The 24,765-nt window shown below is 40.6% G+C and overlaps 1 protein-coding gene across 1 annotated transcript; it reads left to right on the forward strand.

Annotated features, from left to right (window-relative positions):
- Positions 1–15,309: 15,309 nt before the first annotated feature.
- Positions 15,310–22,061, forward strand: irx4a (iroquois homeobox 4a). Its single transcript, XM_039804827.1, has 5 exons — positions 15,310–15,677; positions 16,532–16,783; positions 17,615–17,737; positions 19,400–19,688; positions 20,882–22,061. The coding sequence occupies exons 1-5, from the start codon at positions 15,633–15,635 to the stop codon at positions 21,601–21,603; spliced, it is 1,431 nt and encodes a 476-aa protein (XP_039660761.1). The 5' UTR covers positions 15,310–15,632; the 3' UTR covers positions 21,604–22,061.
- Positions 22,062–24,765: the final 2,704 nt, after the last annotated feature.

Consider the following 24,765-nt stretch of genomic DNA (forward strand, 5'->3'; position numbering starts at 1 on the left):
CTTCATCAAGAGTGTTGAAAAATAGATGGAATTGGGGACAGTGCAAGGTGTTGTATTCAATATAAGGGCTTTCATGTGATAAATTGAACGTTATTCATATATGAGTGCACACTGTTTTTTGGTTATTCTGGAGAGAAGTTGCTTCTCGCTGCCCAGGGACACTTTTCCTTTTAACTGAGAAGCCGTTCAGGAGCGGTTTAGGAGAGGAGGGGGGTGTGTTGGTGGGTGGGTGGGGAATCTCTACAGACCTTGGTACAATTACTGTGCCTTCCCCTCTCCTTCCGCACCACTTCTGGCCACGCTCTCGGCGCACCTCTGGGAATAGAAAGGCCCAGCTATCTGGCAGAAGATTTGGTCAGTCAGGCATCAAATGCAGGGCCCTCTTCTCACACTCTGTGCCGGGGGTGGGCACGCCGAGGGACCTGCATTGTGCATTTTCACACACTTCTCTCAGGGGCCGCAGGAATCCTTAGCCTTCGGAAGGAAAAGTGGTTAGAGAGAGAGCAAGAGAGGCAGAGAGACACAGAAGGAGGGAGAGTGATGGGGTGAATGAGGGAAAGTGGTGGAGAAAGAGTGAGAAAGGTTGAGGGAGGGAGAAGGAGAGAAGGGAGTAAAATAGGTCCAGAGGCGAGACAAAAAGCATTAAGGCTGCGGGCAACCTCAAGGAGAAAAACAACAGCTCATCGGACACTGGGATGGTTCTCTCTCTTTCTGTCTTTTTGTTTGTTTTTCTGTCTATATGTCTGCCCCACCCCACCACCACCATCACCCCTTTCTGTTCCTGACTGGTAAAAAAGGTTTTATTCAGGGGTTTTGGAGAGTTGACCCTTTGTGGGTGTGTGACAGAAATGGCCATGGGCTATAGGGCTCAGGGTCAGGATGGAAGCCGTGAAATGTATTTCTATTTATGGTTTCAGGGCACTGTACTTGTTCAAAGGCTAATGTCACACAAGCATTTCTTTATTTGAGAAAAGGAAGGTGTTTTAGAAAGGTGTAAGCCCCCCAAGCAACAAATCTCCATCAGCAAGCCAGGAGACCCTCTCATTTCCCTCAACTATCTCCACACAAAATGTGATTGGTTCTCAGATCAGCTCAAACTTTTTTGACACAAAGGGCGAAAGGCCAACAGATATTATTTGTCTGTGAGCACTGGGGCAAACAATAACAGAGTATAGTTTGTGAAGCATATAACAACTGAAAAAATAACTTATACGTCACATCACCAGCATGAATATATCTGAAAATATGTCCTCAAAGTAGCAACAAAACAGCTTGCGTTCATGGTTATAGTCTCAATTTAAATTTAAATATATAATATTTTTTTATAATATTAAACAAATTGAAAATCAATTGTTACCACAAAGAAGTGTTTTTAACGTAACAAATAGAAGAAATGTCTAAGAATTTCCTCTTCCCAGAAGTCCTTTAAGTGACAGAACAAAGCTCATAGTGCACCATCCTTTAAGTGGACTAAAAACAATGTAATGTCACATTTACATTATCATGCTTCCCAGTGTTCCTTCGGCAGGTCTGTGTGAAGCAGAATGTCCCCTTTTATCATTTTGGGAAAAACACATGTTGAGGGCATTGTATACCCTAATGAAAGAAGTGAATGATAAGGGAATGATGTGACACCTTGTTTTCCCTGCTGTGTATGTGTGTAAGTGCGTGTGCGCTGTGTTTCTGGTGAAAGAAGGAATGATAAGTCCTAAAATGAATTAATGTAACACAGATATACTGCACCGTACAGTTGTCCATTATGAAATGATGCAGTGCCCCTATAATTGTTATGTCATTTGTTGAAAACATCAAGTTTTATACAATATCTTTTCTGAGAAGTTTACTAATATCTACAAGATAAATCATGACACATTTTTGTATTAGTTCTAACAAAATGCACACTGAATGCTTTTCATCCAAATGTTTATTTGATTTTATCCAGAATGTGTCCATCCAACCTCTCATAGATCTGACAAAGCTGCCCCATATCTTCTAAATTAATTCCTCACCATTTACTATGTTATCCACAGTGATTATACGATTTCCACAACAATTTGGCACTTCACATCCCAACTGAAGGTAATATTGCTCTTCTTCATTGCCTCAAAATGTTGTCCTTGTATCACAGCATTGAAAAAACAGCCTATGTATCATTCACACTGGATAAATCTCTGCTACTAACATGCGAGTCTTTAAAGGGATTATAAAGTCAAACGAAAGACCCCTCTTCTTGAGGCGGGTAGTGTATGAATATTATTATTGTTGTGCATCTCTGTGAAAAAGGGAGAGAGACTTCCCAGCCATCTTTATTGCAGTGTTAAGGCCCAGGTAATGCCTCAGAATAATGCATGATAAGGCAAACATAGGCACTCCTTTCAAAATATTCAAATGTGATCAGCCGAGTGGAAAATAAAGGTACGTGAATGGGTGGAATGACTTCCCTCTTCTCTATACTCCTTCATAGTATTCATATCGCCATTCATTTTCTTGTTACTTATTTACTTTCAAAGTGACCCTGACACAGGAGGAACACACAATCTGATATTTTAAGGGAACTAATGTTTCTGATCAATGTGGTATAAGTACTGTTGAAATGTTATTATTTTCTTGTGAACAGTCACAACCACAACTTTGTTCAACTCTGGAGCCGTAACATTGATATAAAGCACATTTAGGTATTTTGTTCCTATATGATCAAAGATGAGATCAGGCATAGAGCGTTTTCCGAGGTTTCACCTCATGTTATTCACATTACTTTATTGTTTTAGCAGTCTGCAGTTTATTCCTTCCAATGTACCAAATGTACAGACGTTAGTTGCAACGTTAGTTAGCTAGCAACGTACTGTAAGCACTGACCGTGTGCGGTCGCTGTGTGCCTGTGTGTTTTTCTCAGAAACTCCACTTCTCGCTGTTATTTTATTTTTCTCCAGCCTCTCTCCCTTTTCCTCTAATTTCTGTCAATTTATGAACTTTTTGTGCCCACCCACAGCTTTTTATTGACTTTTTATGCAACTGTGCCACATCTAAAATTGCACTTGCGTTCCAATACAATAGTTTATTTTTACTATGGTGGGAAACTGGTTAGAAGAATGAAAATATGCCCCTAAAATTGTGTAAACCACAGGTACTGTGTTTATGCTCTTCATGGGTATTCCATCTCCACTAATCCATCAATCGTTTTTTTTTTTTTTTTTACTTCCCAAAGCCCATGTTCGGGGACTTCCCTCAAATTAGCTTTACAATGCACTTTCTCATAGACTGTGTACAAATCCTATGATTAGCAGACTGAAATCTGAACTATGGACCTGACCTAAACATGAACCATCTTTAACCTGAGCCCAAAAACCCTTTTGATTAATGGTATTGCTGTAAGCAGTAACAACATGTCCTCATTCCTAAACAACACACTAGGTCTTTTGCTAATGATTCCCAAATTATATTTTATCAGTGATCTATTCATCACGACTATTCAATTTAACGTTGGGAAACTGTCACAGTTTAAACATGTGGTAAACATTGTGAAAGGGAACTACTTAGCTAAGTTTAGGCAAAATATCTTCTTGGTTATGTTTCGGAAAAGATCATGGTTTGGGTTAAAATTAGTAAGTTTGTTACGGACAAAAGCCCATGACGTAGTTACCTCTATGATGGGGTTACACAGTAACATAGTAACGTAGCTACGTTGGTTAACTTAAAAAACAATATTGATTTTTGGGTTCACACAAACAACAGTATCCCCTGTCCCTACGCAGACTTTGCCAATACGTGAAATGGTCACGTTATTTTAATCTATTGATACGTGTTCACAGGGACGTTTTTGTCGTTTGTTTCGTGGTGGCCAGGACGAAAATGTAAACTAATGTATTTAAATGGGACGCATATGTCGTGGTCACAGCACGTCTATGGTAGCGAGTAGTATTAAAGCAAATGCCGAAGATCCGCGTAAGGGGGTTGGTTGTGGTTGTGGATGGGTCAAACAATTCTGGACTTTCACCCAGGAGGCAGGAGATCGCGTCCTGCGTGTGGCGTTTTGTTTCCCCGTTAACCGTACTGTTATTGTCGCGTGTTCCCTGCAGCCGTCTCCCGGCGTGTGAGGCGTCCTTTCCCCGTTGTTTTGCGGGCGTTTCCCGGCGTGTAAGGCGTCCTTTCCCCGTTGTTTTTTTCCTAAATCCAACCTCCGCCATCCCGTTACTGTCGCACATCCCCCGCGGCCGTCTCCCGTCGTGTGAGGCGTCCTCCCCCGGGGTGTGACGCTTGCGTTCCACGTTAATCTCCGTATAGACCATTTTGTGCTGGCCACCACGAAACAAACGACAAAAACGTCCCCGTAAACACGTATCAATAGATTAAAAATAACGTGACCATTACACGAACTACCGTGAGACCGTGTTGTTACTGCCGGTTAACAACAAACGTAAATATGGGTCCTAAGAAATTGCTTGCACATATGGACGTTTTTTTTTGGTGAGCAGGACAGTCTGGCAGTTCTCACAAGTTTTGACGCAGACACTCAGACATGTAAAGGGGCCAGAAGTTATGGCTGGACTGTGGCTCACCATGCATCAGATAGATGGAAATACTGGCGAGGTTGAATCTATTGCATTGCTTTAATTATAGTGAAGAAGCTTATGCAAAAAAATTGCCTACATACTGTGTATGTGTTCTTTTTACAGACTGAATTCCCAATTGTAAGACTAAAATAAACATTTATTTTTTGAAGAGCAGAGAAGTGTTGAAATAAACGGAATGAAGTATTGAATTATGAAGTACAAAGTTCTTTCTGTGGCCCAAATCTCTGCCGTCTCAGCAAGCACAGCGAAGACAACAGAATAAAGAAGAAAGCCAGAATTAGACTGCTGCGAGAGAGCAGCCCACTCAGTGAGTAAGATCTTAATGCAGCGATTAAAGTCGGGGAATGGTTGAAAAACCATGTCATGCCCATAACTGCCACAGTTACTCCTGCATTACCTGCCTGCTTTTCATGCAGAACTGCAAAAATGAGAGGCACAAAAAGCAACTGCATGTTAAATAGCTATTAAAATTGTATAGTTTTAATACCTCCAGGTAGAGGAAAATATTCAAATGCATCCATTCCCTCTTGTTCTGGCTTTGAGTGATTGAAGGAACTTGTGATTGGGTTTCCACATTGTGCTCCCATCTGCACATGCCAACCCTTATCGGCCTTGATATTAACATGGCTCTTTCATTAGAATCCCAGCCCATTTTCTGGTTTATGGGTAAAATAAGATGCAGAATGAGACAATAAAGTGCATTTGTGTTTCAGTGGATGCATTATGAATAAATAATTGTAAGTGCCTGCCTAGGCCTGTGTCGTCTTCAGGAAGATAATCACTGCCTATAACGCATCCTCTGCCCCTTAACGCAGCTACGCTCAATGTACTAGTTCTATTATGTAGGTGAATATTGAAAGAGGATCATTACTTTATAATATCCATGTGCTTCAGGAGCCGAAACAAATGGGAAGATGGTGAAAGAAGATGGAAACAGGTCATTTCTAGACAAAGAAAAGGAGGGGAAAGGAAGGAGAGGGCAGAGAATATAGGAAGTATAAGAATAAATGTATTGTATAAAAAACGTAAAAAGGCAGCAGGGCAGAGACAGCAAGAGATTTCAGTCACAACCATGTCTTCAGAGGTGTACTAACATACTTTCAGAGCTTATTTTCAAGGCTGAATTTGGAGTTTGCTCGAACTCACTTGAGTACTTGTCCATGACACTTATGCACATCGTGGTGAGGTCCTGTCAGATACACAAGTACAAGGAAAGTAAGCTAAAATCCCTGATTTATCCTCAGGGCAGCATGGTGTACCTGAGGCCCAGGCCGTGACATAGCAGATCTCTGTTTAGAATGGCATGTTGCGTTGACTGGTTTGACTGAAAACTGGCATACTTGTGCAGTGATGGCACATGGGTAAGAGTCACTCTTTTAAACCATGTTATACCCATCAAAACAGCAGGAAACAGCACCCCAGGCTGGTACAACAGTATCTATATTAATATAAAACAAAATGTTCCTTGCAAATTTCAAATGGGGGAAAATGTATTCAATAACCGGTGGCTGTGCATGGCTGCAGCTGGGTTGGCTGCACTAGTGGTGGTCGCAGGTGTTGGGGGAGTCGAGGGAGTCAGTGGTCTGGTCTGGGGTCTGTCATGACAGAGAGAGCAGCCACCTGGCCCCTGTGTGTGTGTGTGTGTGTGTGTGTGTGTGTGTGTGTGTGTGTGTGTGTGTGTGTGTGTGTGTGTGTGTGTGTGTGTGTGTGTGTGTGTGTGTGTGTGTGTGTGTGTGTGTGTGTGTGTGTGTGTGTGTGTGTGTGTGTGTGTGTGTGTGTGTGTGTGAGTGTGCGCATCGCACTGCGATCAGTGTCATTCCGGTGTCTGACATGATGGGTCTGCCGTTGGTGACACACACACACACACACACACACACACACACACACACACACACATACACACACACACACACACAGGATGGGACACATTCAGGCAGAAAGGTGATTGACAAGTCTCTTTGTTTGGCTGCCCAGCCTGTTTGCATTTCCCTTACTAACGGATAACACTGAAAAGAAAGCTACATTGTAATCAGATACATAAAAGTTACAATCTTTCTGGTATACATGTTAAGGTTAGTTCATGCATAGACAGGTTGTCACCTTTTCTCCAATTGCACTTGAAATACTTAATACCTGAAAAAACACTGATTCCTGAGATACTATAATAGGCAATGGTGTACCTCTGCTTTTTTATTTAAATTTGGGTATAGACTCAAACGTTGCTTACAATGGCTGCTAGATAACAGTCTGTGTCAGCTATGTTTCCATTAGTTTCCTAAGATCAGCAAAATAAAAATGTTGGAGTTAAACTAAAAAGCTTGGTGGATAGATTGTCCTCGAGATAAAATAACTTGTGTTGGCTGCTTCCATTACTTGCAGCCTGTAACAGTTGTATATGCTGCCGATAAAAATGCATATAATCAGATGTAACTCATTGGATGGGATGATATACAGACATAGTTTTAAAGAAACAGAGATGGCAATACAGGGTCCAGCAATAATGCATTAATTGTTGTATTTTAAATTACCTTGAAATAACTCATACACATATTACACAATTAGAACCGGAGCAAACTAATCACACACATTTGACACGCACATCAAATTTTGTGTGAAAGCAATAGAGATATGAGTATCATTAAAGAGTATGTGGCAGACAGACTTTAGCATTCTGGACCCACCACAAAGACATTACATTTACAGATTAAATCTGATGTAATGTAAAATAATATAATATAGAATTTCAAAAGTTTATTTAGTTCTCCACTCCTAATCTCCAATGATTTGTCCCCCTTTTGCAGGTTCCTTGATTAGTTAATATGTTGCAGCGTTTCACATGAGGCACTTATGAAAGGCTGGACAAAACAGGCAGACAGCAAGTAACACTGTATTCATTTATGGCAGTCTACTGTTACCTTGGTGCGACATTGATTAGTTTTCATTTGTTTTCCTGATGGTTTAGGGGGCAGAGCAGGGTTCAGCAGCTTCTATTGTGTTTGGACCATGCACTCTAACTGTGTTGTCTTCTTTGCTGAATTGATTTTTAATTTGGTAATTAAATATATTTTTCATTTTATTTTTCCCCCCAATTTATTTTAGTATGGGGTGGTGTGTATTTCCAGAGAGTGTTACCCTTTCTCATATGCTTTGTGTTATATGAGAAAGTGTCAGCTACCAAAGTTTGCTCTTGTTCTGTGTGTGTAATAAATGACTAATCTGAATAATTAAATAAATATTAAGTAAATAAATGATTGAAATATTTCTCTAAACTATGTCAGATTACAAATCAAAACAAGAGAAATCATGGAAAATGTTGGGTTTACAGTGACATATGCATACATTCCCAAGCAAAAATCCACATGAAAAATAACCAGCACCGTTGTTGCATGATTTGTAATTTACTACATTAAAATGTTGTAAAAAGGAGAATATCCATTCCACTCAGCATTGAAATCACAGGGATGACCACAGAGGAGTAGGTGCAAATGCCAATGTTACAAGACATTTGATTGTTTCCACCCATATCCTGGACCGTGTAATGGGCAGACATACATACTCAGTCCAAGAACACAACCAGTGAACAAGGGGCCAACACCAAGGTTTACAAGACACGTTGGGTTCCCATTTTTGGGAGTCTACCATATTTCAGTGTTTTGGTCCCTGGCCAGTTGCTAAGGGAACACCTGCAGATAGCTAGTTAACTAAGTGCAGCGAAGATGCTCCCGTTGTGGTGATCAATTATGGATGAGCCGAGAGAACTTTGACATGTTAAACCACTTAGAGGGACTGGAGAGGAAGAGCAGCGAAAGAGATGGGAGTGAGAGGAAGATGAAGAAAGAAAGGGTTCGGTAGACTCATCTCAGACATATTATTGTGGTATTGTTAAAAAAGTAGGTCTACTTTCATTGGATTTCACCGCAATTGCTGCACACCCTGCTTGGGATAATACATGAGTGATAATGGACATGCTATCGTTGAAGGTGCTGATGCTGCAGGATTTGCATAATGCATTTGGATGTCTACCTTCGTAATGTGTTTAGTGCAGTACGCATGGAATCTGCTGCATGTTGTCAGAGTGACTAGAAAGTTGCTTTGGAAAGTTGTGTGGATTTTCAATGACATTAATGATGATTCATACACTGTTGTCTGCTTTACTTTATTTTAACCCTTCAGATTACATCCCATACAATAAAGTGTCAATATTTTGTACAAAAAAATAATAAAAAAAAAGACTGCAGAACTAGACTACTAAATGTAATGAACTTGCTAACATGTTATCCAGTTAGTTTTGAAGATGCAAAGTTTGACACACTAAACTTTATACTATAAGTTGTCTACTAAATGTCAATAAAGTTTCTTTCTGAGTTCATTTAAAATCAGTCCCATTGGTGTTTTCTTGTAAACAAACAAAAAATATGTTTACAGTCATTGCTACTCACCAATACGCTGACAAACTGTCCAGTGAATTTGTGAAGCCAATTTATTTTTGTATTTTATTAGTACACTGCAGCGTATCTTGCCGTGTTACCGCCATTTGTAGATCAGTGTAGATAGTGTGATGTCATTGGTAGGACTGTATATTGCATCACCCTTGTGCGGGTGCAAGAGATGAACAAAACCTGGACCAACTCATAGAAAAACAGCTCCACAAAGCTACTGGAGGTCAACAACTCCCCAGGGAACCTGTAATTATGAAATGACAGGATATAAAAGCTTGTCTAGGTTCTACTTTAACATCTATTTTGATCTTTAGATTGATTCCACAGTAAAGCTACAATACCTTTCCCCAGGTTTTTAAAACATGCAAGTAAGTATTTTATAACCACAGCTATAAACAACTCTTCTTATTAGGGATGCACCGAACCCAGATATTTTGGGTTCTGCTGAATACCGAACCCACTGGTTAAGATTCTGCCGAACCCCGAACCGAACCAAACCGAACCCTACTCCCATCCTTAACACAGTAAACACATTAATGAAGTAAACAACGTCCACAGCAGTGCATTTTTCATTTTATTTTGTTTTAACTGTAAAAAATAAAAAAGAATAGGCAACATTATGCCTGGCACACAAGTGGGAAAACTATTTTTGACAAGGCCTATGTTTACCCTATCTCTATCTCCATCTACCCCCACGCTCTTTTCACATCGTAGGAAAGTACATCGCTATCGCCAAAATTCTAACGTTCAGCAGTACCCGAACTCCGTCAAAAAGCCCAAAGTTCTGCCGAATTCCAAACCGAACTCTGGGTTCGGAGCATCCCTACTTCTTATTCACAGGCGTAGCCTAATATTTTGTTCCCCAGCAGAAATAATGATGTACACTATAATAAAAAACATACTGTCATTTCCCAAAGTTAAATTTAGTATTACAATTTTAAAACACAGTGACATAAAACATGTTTTACACCATTTGTCCTATTGTTCCAGTCTTTTTAACCAAGAACAACATTACTATACCCCATCATTATTTAATAAGTATTCAGTAATTTAAAATAAATACTTACAGTCTCCCTCAAACCTAAGTTGTTTCCTCCTTCTTTCCTAACATGGCTGCTTCATCTACACTTACATATTTGTTCTTTACCAACCCAGTAAAGTGGTAAGAAATGAATCGTAGTCTGACCAAGCTAACCTAACATTAGAGTAAAGGAAGTAATTTTAAAAGCCACTTCAGCTGGTTACGATACAGAGTGTTGACTAGTTTGCACAATCCACAAAATAAAATTATTTATTACCACCTGGAAACATCTTCAGCAACAACAAAATTCCCCATTTTTATTCAGAGTGCCTGAAGCAACCCAGCCTCCAACTCATGCAAAAACCATTAGGGCTTTAAGGCCAAAAGAGAAGAGGAAAAGAAATCATTGTGCTGTTCAGGATGAAATAAGAAATACATTGAGAAGATCGTTGGAGATCAATATTCAATTTGGACTCACAGACTAGACAGACTAGACAACAAATAGGCTACTGTTTTGCTTGATAATCATGCGCATGCATGTGTGTGTGTGTGTGTGTGTGTGTGTGTGTGTGTGTGCGTGTGTGTGCGTGCGTGTGTGTAACAATGCTCAGACATTATTTCAGTGACTGCAGAAAGAGAAACATGGTGGCCTGGGAGCTGCTCGGGGCTTCATGTCACCGAGCGAGTCGGCCTGTGCAGCTAGCTATTGAGGTCATCTTGGGTTTCTTTGTGGTTGACTCAGAAAACAATGCATGAGACAGAGGACCACAAGACATCAGAGCACCAGAACATTTTCCTCATACAGGGTGAAAAATAAAATACAATAGGACAGAGTAGAGCCAATGTTTCATGAAGTTGGACCAAAACATATAAATACAAAAAAAAACAAAAAAAAAACAGGGTAGAACTCCAAGATTACAGTATAAACTCACAATGTGGCTAAACATTTACTTTTTGACAAATGTGATTGAAGAGAAGAGAGGGTTAAGAACTGACTTGAAAAACTGAGAATCATAGACAAAGAGATACAAAACAGTCCATTTTAAAGAAGTCAATAAACTAGGTTCTTCTTTCACCTGATGCTAACCCACGTTGGGGAGTTTGAACACGGCAGAGGTCAACATCAGCACTATCACTGAACCACACATGATTGAGGCAAGTTCCCTGTCTCGGTGCTCACTCAACCCTCAGTCCTGTCCAAAACTCATAGCACAATTTACGCATTTTGCCTGTTATCTGAAGACATTCCAATCTGAATCTGTGGGGGAAAAAACTCGCACAAAGGCACAAATTTAGCTCATACAAAGTGAAATAACACTGAGCGTGAAACTATACAAGAACTTATGAAAACTTGGTTTTGAGGAGTTAATTGATTGACAGGTAAATGTCAGCAATATTTCATATATTGCAAGTCATCCCTGTGCCACTGAATAGCAGCTCTCCCTCTACACTTTGTCATCAAAAGACACAACAGTTGCTGCCATGAGCATTAAAATCCACAATAACAACAACAAAAATCTTGGAGTTCAAAATAAATGTTAAAGTATAACTGGTTATATATGAATTGTCAGAAAAAAGGTTGACGGTTGGTTCATATGTTGCTCATGTTCAAAAATATGTATCTTATTGACCCGAATCAGACAAAAAAACATTTTCTATTCTGTTACTAAGAATAAAAAACACTAAATTTCATAACTGCATAGCATTCCAGGAGCTCTTGTCTGTAACTCCACCACTGTATAAACTAAATACTACTATACACTAATTTAACGTCAGGATCACTATGTTCTGTTGTGGCAGAGGCTATTGCTGTATACATATCTTATTTAATATGCACTGGTTACAAAAGATGAACAGATGAGACAGGTTTAAGATTTTTATGTTGAAAAAATTGATTAAACTCAAGTATCAGGAAGGTATTTTTTCCGATCTTGTAGATTTAGATGTTGTTGAACAGATCGGCAGACTACTTACTTGTTAATCAAGTCAAGTCAGTTTCATTATATTGCGTCAAATCAGAATAGTGTCACAAAGGTCTTTGCAATCTGCACAGCATGGCTCATGTGGTTAATTCAAATTGAAGTGCCACTGGGTTGTGTTCTGAGGTGGCATTAACTCTTTAGGTGTACCATACAGCACAGTGTACCTACAACTGAACTCTGTGCCATAATACCCACAGCCAGAATTCTCAAAGCAGCCTAATAAACAATGTTGTTCAACATTACCCATCACTGTCATGAAAGATTTAGCTTTGGTGCTTCATTGACACAGTTCACCTTTTTTTTGTGTCTCACTTTAACTCAGATGACTAGAATCGAAGGTGTTTTACCCTCCTCCCTTCACCTCTCTCTCTCTCTATTTCTCACAAACATAAACTCACACACACAAACACACACACACACACACACACACACACACACACACACACACACACACACACACACACACACACACACACACACACACACACACACAGGCACACTCAGGCTCTCTCCTTGTGGCTCATTAATCAAAGACAGATTATCAGGGAAGTGACACCTTCATGATTACAATGTTTCTGGGGAACTTTTTAATAAGAGTTTAGTTGGAAAGGAGATGCAAATTAGCAGGCTTACTGCAAAGTGCAACACAGTTATTATTCAGATTACAATGGTTTGAGGTTGATGCCATGAGGCAAAAACTGAAACTTGAATAAATAACTAAATAAGCATAACTAAATGACCCAAAAACTCAAGAATGTTAGACTTGCAGATACAAAAGAAGATCTTTATGGTTGCATTCATGACCCAATTGTGGATGTCACAATTGTCCCATTAGTTAGTCTAATTCCAGTCAGGGCGTTGATTTATGCTACTCATCAATATGACGGATGCTCTTACACTAAATCACTGCTGAACACTGCTATCTGTCCTAATTTATACACTAAAATCATCTTCAAATCGCTCATTAATCTAGATAATTAATAACTGATAACTCGCTGATTATCATGTTTAATTTCATAAGAAAAAAGGAAAAGAAAGAAAATGCAATCAGGTCATAAGCAAGGCTCATTTGTCCTGAACTGGAATAGAATAACTTGCTCCACTTTAAACATCCCTGCATCCCCACATCTGTCCAAGAAAAAAAAGGAAGCATCTCTTTTAATCTTTAAACGCTAAACAAGAATGAACTCCTGCCGTCGCCTTTATTTTCCATCTAAAAGCATATACTAGTGTGCCTAAATATTTGATTATAGGCGCCCGATGACACTGGGTAACGCAGTGGATAATGAAAAGGTATACACCAAGGGGAGGAGGGAGGGAATGTGGCCAGTATAGTTTAGTGAATGTGTCTATCAGATTGCCCCACTGTCTCCAGCTGGATTCTATACATACACAAGGGTGGAGGTCCATTCAAAGGACCATAAAGAAAAGTATCAGAGTGGCCCTGATTATACAATATATCTGTGGAAGAATACATGCCACTTATGGGTGTGCTCGTGCGTGTGTCAGGTGCGCTCACACCATCCCCAAAATCAACGTGTCAACACTTTCTCTTCCGTCCAGTGGGTGTGATGTTAAAGATAAATTGGGTCCCGCCCTGCCTTAATGCACTGCGTGTCACATTAACCCCAATGCATTTAAAACAGAAAAAAAGTCTAAATTACTGTAATAAGACAAAGGGGAGCTGTGTGTGTGTGTGTGTGTGTGTGTGTGTGTGTGTGTGTGTGTGTGTGTGTGTGAGAAAGAGAGAGAGAGAGAGAGAGAGAGAGAGAGAGAGAGAGAGAGAGAGAGAGAGAGAGAGAGAGAGAGTGTGTGTGAGTGAGTGTATGGTTGAGCGCTTCAGACGGGTTGTTAATGTTAAGGTGACATTAGAGTTAATGCAAATTAAAAAGCGCTGGCTGATCCCTTTTGACCCCCCTTCCCCGTTCACAGCGTTAATGCGTCCATTTGCTTGGAGGTACTAACCCCCTATAATTCAATTTGTCAGAATGAATGAGAGAACAGACAGACAGCCCGCCCTCCCACACCACCCTACCAAAATAAAACCGAAAAAAAAAAAAGTTGGGCTACTTAATCGAAGCAAAAGCCTCCGTCTTTATAGCTGTTTATTACTTCTTTCATCTGTAAATGAAAGAGAGCAATTATTGAAAGGAGCCTGTATCATATTATTATGTTGGCCCCGGTCCCCTAGATAGTCATCAATCACTCTCAATCGACCTGTCACCGGCAGGCAGAGATCCAGCTGGAGAGGGGAGAAGAAAGGGGAGGAGGGGGAGGAGTACATCATCATTAATTTGAGGAGTGACCCCTGGGGCTATCCACATGTCTCAACCCGGGATTCTCCAAGCAAGGCAGCGCGCACCGGCACCGGCACCGGCACTGGAGGACGAGTTTTGGGATTCTGGCTGTTTTGGTTAACTGCAGTTTAACGATTTTACCTGACCAGAAAGGAAGATAAAAGATAGAAGACAGAGAGAGAGATTGATAGATAGATAGATAGATAGATAGATAGATAGATAGATAGATAGATAGATAGATAGATAGATAGATAGATAGATAGATAGATAGATAGATAGATAGGATGACGTGGTTGTAAATTTCATAACAATTTAAATAATATCCGTGCACGTGTGTGAAGTTCGTGCGAAGAGGTGCAAAGTTCATTCAAACTACACCCTATTAGGCACTTTTGGGGAAACATTGGGGTCATTACAACACTCTGGGGACTCATTGCTCCAGGTGGAATTGGAGCATATGAAACCAAAAGGTGGTCTTTTTTATGTTGGTAATTATCTAATAAATACCAAATATTAATATTTTCACATTTATTTTTGTGGATCTATTTGCTCAATGTATGGGAGGGCTGTGATTTTTGTCTCTGCCCAGTATAAAAATATTCTTTACTAATTAATTTAAAATCAATTAGTTCCCCACGTGATTAGCATCAATGCGGAGGAATGATAAGAATGTGCTTAATTGGGCCTAATGCATTTAAACTGATACATACGTTTGCATATTGAAGACACTGATTGGCTTAATTGATTGATTGGGACTGCAAATTAATCTCCAGGACATGTTTTTTTAAGTACTCCCCCCCTGTTCCCTCTTGAAGATTTCTTGTTGGATTGTTCATTTCAGTTTTTTTTTTTTTCTTTTCTTCATCCTGAGAAAGAAAATGCATATTAAAGTTACAGTCCGGTCATTTTTAGAGTGGGAAACTTCTGACGTCAGAGTCACCGCCGTTTAAAACAACCTGCCTCTGCTGCTGACGTCTTTTATACTATGTTTTTATACGGCAAAAATATGTATCTGACAACAAAGTGATTATTCCAGGCACAGGAAGCCCGTATCACCTTAATTCGTTTATCTATTCATAATATAGCTTTAAAAAAAGGGAGAGCTAGAAGATTTTTTTACTTTTTTTATTTTTTCGCCATTGAAAGGCGTTTGAGTGGGGGGCATTTTCCACAAATTAAACATGCTACTCTGCTTCGCCCTATAAGCATCCAGGAGCCAGTGCTTAACAATCAATTGGTACAGTCAAACAGAGCTGCAGCCTGCGTTAGAGTGGAGACCTTCAGTCTCGCTTTATTTCTGGATATTGGGGGACCTCTCTACCATGTCATATCCACAATTTGGATATCCCTATTCGTCTGCTCCACAAGTAAGTCCATGTAACTACCTTTGCTCAGTTAATCGGATGTTTTGGTTTTGATATTGCAGCGATTGATTATGTCATCGATTTCAGCGTGATCCTTTTACGCATTTTGGCCAAGAATCAGCGAAGCTGTCACAGTCATTTCGCGTATCGGAAGGGTATTGCGTTTCAGCCACTGATACCTGTGTTCCTGCAGCGATAGAAAAAAAAAAAAAAAAAAAAAAAAAACTAAGAAGAGGGAAAGCAGAAACCAGCGAGACCCCCCGACCTCCCGTTCACTGATTTCGGCAAGATAATAGCCGCTCTGTAATGTCAACCATATGTTTATCTGCGCTGGAACACACATGCCAACTTGTTCTGCACACGCTGTGTGTGTTTTACGCCATAACCCAGCTGCTGTTTTGTTTTGGCTTTGAGCCATAAAAGATAATTTGGGCATTACTTTGGGTATTACTGGGCGTTGTTGGGAAAACATGTTGTATCGGTTTGTAACGTTCTGTTCTGTTGACACGTTTTACGCGCACATTACCCCACGAATTCAACGCATCATTCATCATCAAATATCTTTATTTAAGTGATTTGATGTTGTATTTTACTTGTTTATTTATTTTGGTTATCTACAAAGAAGCAAAATGTTTTTTTTTTAACTTAAATCATGTTCAATTTTGAGGTCAGAGAAGTACAACAGAATTTGGAAACCGGTAGAATCGTGCTCATTTCACTGAGATGATTTTTTGAGTTCATATTGAAAAAAATAAAAGTTATAAACTAACTTCAAAATCCAAACATTGGATTTTGTTTCAATGCAGAATCAAATACAACTTTTTAAAAAGGTAAATTCTCTCTCGGTCTCCACCCAGTTCCTGATGACAACCAACTCTCTGACCACTTGCTGCGAGTCCACCGGCAGATCCATAGCCGACTCCGGAGTAGCAGCGTCCGGGCAGACACCAGTCTACTGCCCCGTGTACGAGAGCCGGCTGCTGGCCACGGCGAGACATGAACTCAGCTCAGCCGCCGCGCTTGGCGTGTACGGGAGCCCCTACACCGGCAGTCAAGGCTATGGGAATTACGTTACATACGGCACGGACGCCTCGGCTTTCTACTCGCTGGTAAGCCCTTCATCTGAGCCCCCTTGGCATTGATTAATGGAGCCGCAGGGTGCACCGCTCCTCTTTTTTTATGCTCTACACAACAAAATACCAGTCTCCTACTGAACGTGATTTATCCTCATGTCACCCTTCAAGCAAACTTTTCTTTACTTATTGGAAAATTCTTCTCAGCAAGGCGAGATAGGCTCACTTTCTTGTGTCAGAGGTTTCCTTCATGTTTAAATGAAGCAAGGCAGAACAAAGTTCAAGCATCCCATTAATGCTGAGACATGTTTTTTATAAGCTGGCTGACTCTGAAGATTCAGTATTTTATTAAAAATATATCGATATTGTATTAAAAAATTTAATGATTCCATATGTTTTCATAATATACCCCAGAGTCCAACAATGTTGTTTGTTCCAGTGTTAAAAAAATAATAATTGTGATGAGAAGACTATTCAGAATAGCTACAGGCTATGCTTTTCTAACTGAAGATAATAATTAAACTTCCTGGATTTATTTGCTCAGACTCCTGCTAATAAACCTACTGCTTCTGTGTTTTTCTGAAGGTTTTATTTTAAAAACATATTTTGAAAGTCGTAAATCAAAGACTTTTGTTAGTATAGTTTGTCCATGTTTAGTTTTGCAGGAGGGTATTTAAAAAATTTGATTTACTGCACAATCAGTCATTACCCTCTTCAATAGCCTTAATGACTTAACATAACCAAGCAGGTTTTAAATACAGCCAATACAAGTCTGTCTGTTTTTCAGTAGGTGAGTCATTTAATGTACCAGAATTGATTTCCTATTTGCATCATCTCTAAAACACTTATGCATGTGTGTGATTGCAGGGCGCATTCGATACTAAAGATGCCACAGCTTCTGCGCATGCGGGAATAACCCAGGCAACAGCGTACTATCCTTATGATCCTACATTGGGACAGTATCAGTATGACAGGTATGTTGTTTCTGCTGTATAATAATGTGACTTCTGTTGATTTTTCGATTGTAAAAAGGCTTGATTATCAATGCAAACATCAGACGTGGGAGTGACCTGTATGTGTGACTTAATACAATGTGGTACAGGATGGAAAAGTTAGAATAACAGAACTTGAGCTGTGTAGTTAAAGTTCACTTTAGCAGACTTACATCACCTGCTTCAAACAGGATGTAATCAAAATTTAGGCAGACAGTAACTCTCAAAGTATTGCGCACTAGTGTAGGGTGAGCTTTCCCAGCGTTAAATCAATCAGCCCTGAGAGGTCAAGTCCATTCTCATCACGTCGAGCAACACTGGGTCATCACCTTCATCTCATGACACATTTATTTCCTGATGGGGGTGATGTGCTTCACAACACTCATGCCCCCTTTCAGAAAAGACATGAGGCCTCTTCAGTGTTGTGAAGAGCACGCCTGCCATATTGAAAGGCCTTCCCAATAATGACATGATGTCCAAATTAAGTCTGCGATACGGTGAAAATGGATGTCGTGAACGATAAATATACCTGTGACCAGCATGCTTTTTGAACAGAGCCAGCAACTTAAAAGATGCCAGTACTAACAGACATGCGTGGGATGAAAACTGCTTTTTTTTTTATAATGTTGCGTTTTAATTGATCAGCAAAGTGTCATATTGATTAGCTTTTATAGCGACACAAGAGTTCACATAACCCAAAACCAAACAGCAGGCTTCTTTTACCAATCACTCTAAATTCAGTATAAAGTGCAAAAAGGTGTCAGCAGGAATGCTAATAAGTGCACAGACAGCAAAATGCCTAAAAGTCTAAAGCAAGACAGAATTAGTGGCACTGAGAAAAACAAGCAGGCCTACAGCAGTACCACTCTGTCTGCGCCCGCCTGTTACCTGAGGGCCCATCATTACACTCAATAAAGCAATTTTACAGTCTATTTTATCTGCGAGAGAACAACGCGGGGTATGGAAAGGTGCAGCCCTCCTCTCCTCTCGATTCCCTTAGCAGTGCTTGACCTGCACTAAGCTATACGGAGCAATAAAGGCCTCATAAAAGCCTCCCCTGAGAGGACTTTTACAGCTCACTGCTGACTGAAAATCAACACTGTGCATTTTAAATGGAGGTCTATGGTTGATATATGTGGGTAGGCAAAGAGTTGCGCTAAGAATGGCTATAATAGGCAATGCATTGATATTGGAAAATATACGTGCATATAGTCCAAACATTTGACTTAGGTAGAATAATTTGCATATTCCGAAACTGATAGGAGATGTACTTTGGATACCAGTGTAGGTGCGACAGAAGGATTGTTTGAGGGATTTCAGGGAATGTAGGTGCTCTGCATACTGCACATGATCCTCCAAGGCTTATGTACAATTCTGTAAAACAATTTACTGATAATATTAATGTTACAGTTCCCAAACGGATGGACATGGTGTGTTTACTCCTTACCTGGCTCCCGTATTTTCTAAATGATGTCTCTTAAGTGATGTGTTTATGATGTGTACTGTTTTTCAGACCTTTACACAATTGATTGTCACGCTTATAATGCTCATTATGCATCATTTCAAGATCCCAAGCAGATGGCTCTCCCGTTTTTTTCGAAAAAAGACCCCCCCTTATACAACATCATCACATTTTTATTTACACATAAAATTGTAATAGAAAAATGCGGAGAACGACACGGCGGAAACCCAGCAAGCCCTGAAGGCCTGGCTGCAGGAACACAGGAAGAACCCGTACCCGACCAAAGGAGAGAAGATCATGCTGGCCATCATCACCAAGATGACCCTGACGCAGGTCTCCACGTGGTTCGCCAACGCCAGGAGGAGGCTCAAGAAGGAGAACAAGATGACATGGCCGCCCAGGAACAAGGGCTCAGAGGAGAAGAGATATGACGAGGATGAAGATGGGTCTCAGGAGGAGCAGATCAAAAGCGAGAACAATGAGGATGGTTAGTGTCACCATTTCTCATTGCGCTGCAGAAATAAAGAGAATCTATTAAAGCTTTATGCTCAATTGTTTGGCACTATATTACAGGTGGCTTTTGTCTCAAAAGCATGTAATGTATTCATGACACCTTAAAACTGCAATGTTGTTGTTGTTGTTGTTGTTGTTGCTATAAGTATCAAAACGTGGCACTCTTCTTGTTTGGAATGGAAACATTCTTAACCGCAGCATTATTTCTGAATATCACTCGAACTGAGAGCATGTGTACATATTGAGTAACTGTGTCCTGTCTTATCTCACTTGGAGGGATCAGGATGAATCACAAATAATTACAGAAGAACATGAACCATGATCTTAATACTGTTTAAAATGCACTTTTATCATCTACCCTATTTTAGTTTTTATCCAACTATACACTGGGATGATGTGACCACACTGACATCTTTTATTGTGTTCAAAAATGTCAGTTAGAATAAGATTTGATTAAATCTACTAATCAGTGTAAGGTAACGCTAGCAGTCTTGCATCTTATTTTATTTTCTACTGTATGATTTAAAAAAGATATTTGTAGTATTTGTTTGATGCCGTTTTATTGTTAAAAACTATCATATTGATAATAAGAAACAAAACATAGAGGCCTTACACTTTGTATAGTCAAACATGTTATTGTTGTTATATGCACTGTGCTAAAAGCACTGTATTTTTTATTAAACAGTGTCAGCAGTTTTGTGTCCATGCATGCTGTATCACTCTGATCGCCATAACAATGAAGCTATGGAATACCATTAGACAGACCAGAGTCAGTTTCACACAGGGATATGGTGGAGGTTCAAATCTAAATTTAGGGGTCTTTGCAATGGTGAGATTGTGTTTTCCAACTTTTTTCAGCTGATTATGGCTAAATATTTCTGACAGGACTGAATTAAGTTAGTTAATAAATTAAAGTACATCAGACTGTACGTAAACTATATACAGTATGTAAGGTGAAACTTGATTTATGATTAAACTGATTAAATAGTATTTACCACTGTCAGGCTGTACACGTGAATTCCTTAATTAAAGTCGATATTTTACAAGTGTGATTGAACTTCAATACTTTGGATCGGAGAGTGAGTGTCCAGGATGCCCTTGTCAGATCTGCTGCCATATCTGTCACTGACCATGTCCTTCGTCTCCTCTCTGTTCTCTTTCTCCCAGAGACCAGAAGTCGGCCTGATAAGGACCTCCAGTTGAGCGACTTGGACGACTTCGACACGCTGGAGTCTGAGAGCTCTGAGTGTGAGCTGAAGCACCGATACCACATGAACACACACATGTCAACGACGGGCGACTGCCCCGCCGAACACCTCATCAAGGACGCGTCTCTGAAAATCTCCATCCCTGTTTCTCTGGGAGGCGAGCAGGACTTGAGCAAAAGTTGTCTGAAAACGAGCCCGGAGGATTTCCAGGCGGACAGCAGACAGCAGGCAAAAGCATGTTATAACCAACAGCAGCAGCAGCAGGAGCAGCACGGGCACCAGATATTAGACGGCAAGCCTCGGATCTGGTCATTGGCCCAAACTGCGACGTCCCTGAACCAGACTGAGTACCCGTCGTGTATGCTTAGGTGCCAGCCGCCGCCCTCCTCCCTCACCCCATCCCCCGCCGCTACCTCACCCGTGACCGGCCTGGACAACAGGCATGACTCGCCGGTCACGACCCTGAGAAACTGGGTGGACGGGGTGTTCCACGACCCCTTGTTCAGGCACAGCACTTTGAGCCAGGCTCTGACCAACACCACCGTCTCTTGGACCACGAACACCAAAGGCGCCATCCTGGAGGCTGAGAGGAGCGCGGCGGCCTTGCAGCAGCACCAAGACTCCTCCAAAGACAGTGCCATGAGTTTCCCAAAAACTATCAACAAACTTTTCTGCTCGTAACAAAACCAAATGACCCTTTTATTGCAAAGAGAGAGAGAGGGTCTCTTTGTGACTGACTGAAAGTCGGATGGAAAAGCTTATTTCGTCTCCATGGTTCCCTCATTGTTTGATTCGTTTGTTTTTTTTAACACAATGCTATCTATATAGGCTACTGTTACATTGGCGTTACATGCGTGAAATATCCGGATCGGTTTGGCTTATTTGATTTAACGCACGCACAGAAATGTATAACTAAAAGTTTACATCTTGGGGGGAAAAAATAGGTTTACATGATTTTTATTTTTTCTTTACTATGCGCATGCAAATGTAATTGAATATTATTTAGTTCTCAGCAGTTGAGTATCACTATTAAAAGAAGAAAAAAAAAAGTCTCACAAATGCACAGCTCTGTTAGGAAGTGGATGAGAGCGTCTCAACTTTGTTCACTGAAAATAAAAGCAGTCGGTTTCTGAAGAGCGCTTGTGATGGTGGGCTGAGTTGCTGTCCATGGTGCTGAAACACAAGGGGAATCAAATTCGTCCTGGGCCTTGCAAATCTTCCTTGGTCTGTTTTTGCACGTTTTTTTTATTTTTCTTTATGTAGCTACAACTACGTCCCATTCTTTACTACTAGAACACATGGGGCCTACTACACGGCTGAGCAGAGAGGAAATTTTTAAACGCAATCTACTGTTAAACAAAGCAGTTTTATCCAATTCATTCTTAACCCATTAAAACAGGCGCAATCGAACATCTCCCATGTGTTATTTCAAAAACATCCAGTCTCATTTAGTGACAGCGAGAAAATGAGGCAGCTCAACCCTCAAGACAGAACAATATCAGTATCTAAGATCTGCCTCATTAATCCCCCCTAAACAGGCTGTAATTGGCATGTTCGCAGTCATATTTCATGCCGGGCTATTGATTTCCCCTCTCTGCTCTCTGATAACATTATCGAAACATCTCAACACCGTCCATGATGCAGCTGTCAAAAGGGTAAGTTATTCGCCATACGTCCATTAATGGGTTCAAAGCGGAGGCCCTGCGAAATAATTTGAAGTGAAGAGTTTTCGTTTTGACACTAACCCCTCAATTTCCTAGAGACGGGGCGCTGCAGAAAACAGCCTGGATGCTGATTCCTCCGCTGAAAAATGAAAGGGCCTTACGAGGGAGGCACTCACGTCGTCTAAAAGTGAAAAGGGCAAAGGAACTCGAATTAGTTGTTGTAGATAAAAGGGCAAAAAGAAAAGAAGTCAAGGGTACTTGACAGTAATGGCGAAAGTGGAGCTCTCGGGGGACTCTGTCTGTCCTGCGAGAGAGGGGGGAACGGGAGGCGGGGGGCTTCAGTGATGAATTTTAATGGGAAAAGCACAAACGACTGAGATCTCCCCCTCTCATGAAATAAAGTGATATAGTGGACAAAAGGGATTTTCTATAAATCGCAGTCAGGATGTATGTTTATATTTGCTTTCTTAGTTCGGAAAACCTTGCCGCAAAATAAATTGGAGCAAAGACACATGATGTTGTCAGGGAATAGATATCTGACAGGTGCATGCATGGTTAATAGGGTCCTATAGGGATATTTGTATTCTCATTGTCCTTAATGTAGGCATGTTTATTAGCCTGTGCATGCAAAATGGTGTGTTTAATTTTTCATAGCTACTGATAGCAAAAGTAGGCCAAAGTTAAAGGCCCCACAGGTAAAACAATATAGCCTCGACACTTAATTTAACATGAAGACAGATTTTATTAGACCTCCGAAACAAGTGGCTTTGTATTAGAGAAAGACACGAAATAAGACGTAGAATAGAGAGCGGAGAGAAAGAGAGAGAGAGAGAGAGAGAGAGAGAGAGAGAGAGAGAGAGAGAGAGAGAGAGAGAGACAGGCCAGCTATAACTAAATTATTCAGCCGTAGCAAATACGAACACACAGAGGGAGCGAGATGGTAAATTAACAGGGGCTTTTTACATAGAGGCCAAATACAACTGTAATCAGCGACGCGTTACTTTTTATTAAGCGGGTTTGACAGCAGCACATTCAGCCACTCCGACACAGGAGCAGGGTCCGGGCTGAAATAAACTGCTCTCAAACCGAGAGTCATAAGATAATTCCTTAAGCTCCATTAACAACTCTTAGCCGCAGGAAATGGGCTCCCCCTGAAAACATCTCCAAATCTAAAAGCTTTATCGACCTGGCAAACCTCAGCTGATGGCTTCTCTTTTTTTCATCCCCCCCACCCCCTTCCCTCTCTCTTTCTCACTCTATCCTCCCCCCCCTCCCTTTCTCTTTTTTCAACTTAAGGGACAGAAACGTCCAACTGAGGTAATAGACTTTGACACAACACATTAAATGGGAAATGAGAAACGGGAGAAGAAAGGGCACTCTTAAACGCCTTTTAAACGTTACCAATTAGAGGTTTAAAACTTGAATAAGATGTAGGCCTTTGGCATATGCCTGACTGATGGGACATTTAACTGAATACCTCCCCCCCCCCTTGCTAAAAGCAGCACATAAGTGAGCACGGTATGTAGCCCTCCTGTGAGGTAGCTGAGTCAAGGGACTCACACAAAAGCTGTATCTCACTGTCTGCAAGAAAACATCCACAATTATGTGCAGCCTGATTGTCTCATGATGAGTTTTTTAAAAAGTTTTTTTAAAAGTTAAAAGTTATGGAACCCTTTGAACTTCCTTCCCTTTTTCAAACAAGCATCCTGTCAAATACATGCTCTGTTTATAGCAGAAGGCCCTCAAAAGCTGACTGAAACGCAGAACAATCAGCTGCATGGTGCCTCCCCAGAGAGAGAGAGAGAGAGAGAGAGAGAGAGAGAGAGAGAGAGAGAGAGAGAGAGAGAGAGTCTGGGTCAGGTTTATACCACTGTGACCCTGAGCCATAAATATATTTACACATCATTACACATCAACATACACACACACAGAATCACACTCAAACGCTTGCCACACACACACACGCATTAGGCTTAATTGAATATTTAATCTATTCATTGACTAACATTAATATGGTGAGAATAGCAGTAATGTGATCAAAGCTTTAATGAAAATATGAAGCATGACCTCACACAAAGAGCAGTGTGGAAAGACCACACACACACACACACACACACACACACACACACATACAAGCAGAATGCACAATGCTGGTATGGCCTGAACGCCCCTTTCAAGA

The sequence above is a fragment of the Perca fluviatilis genome, chromosome 7, assembly GCF_010015445.1.
Source record: "Perca fluviatilis chromosome 7, GENO_Pfluv_1.0, whole genome shotgun sequence".
Taxonomy (NCBI): domain Eukaryota; kingdom Metazoa; phylum Chordata; class Actinopteri; order Perciformes; family Percidae; genus Perca; species Perca fluviatilis.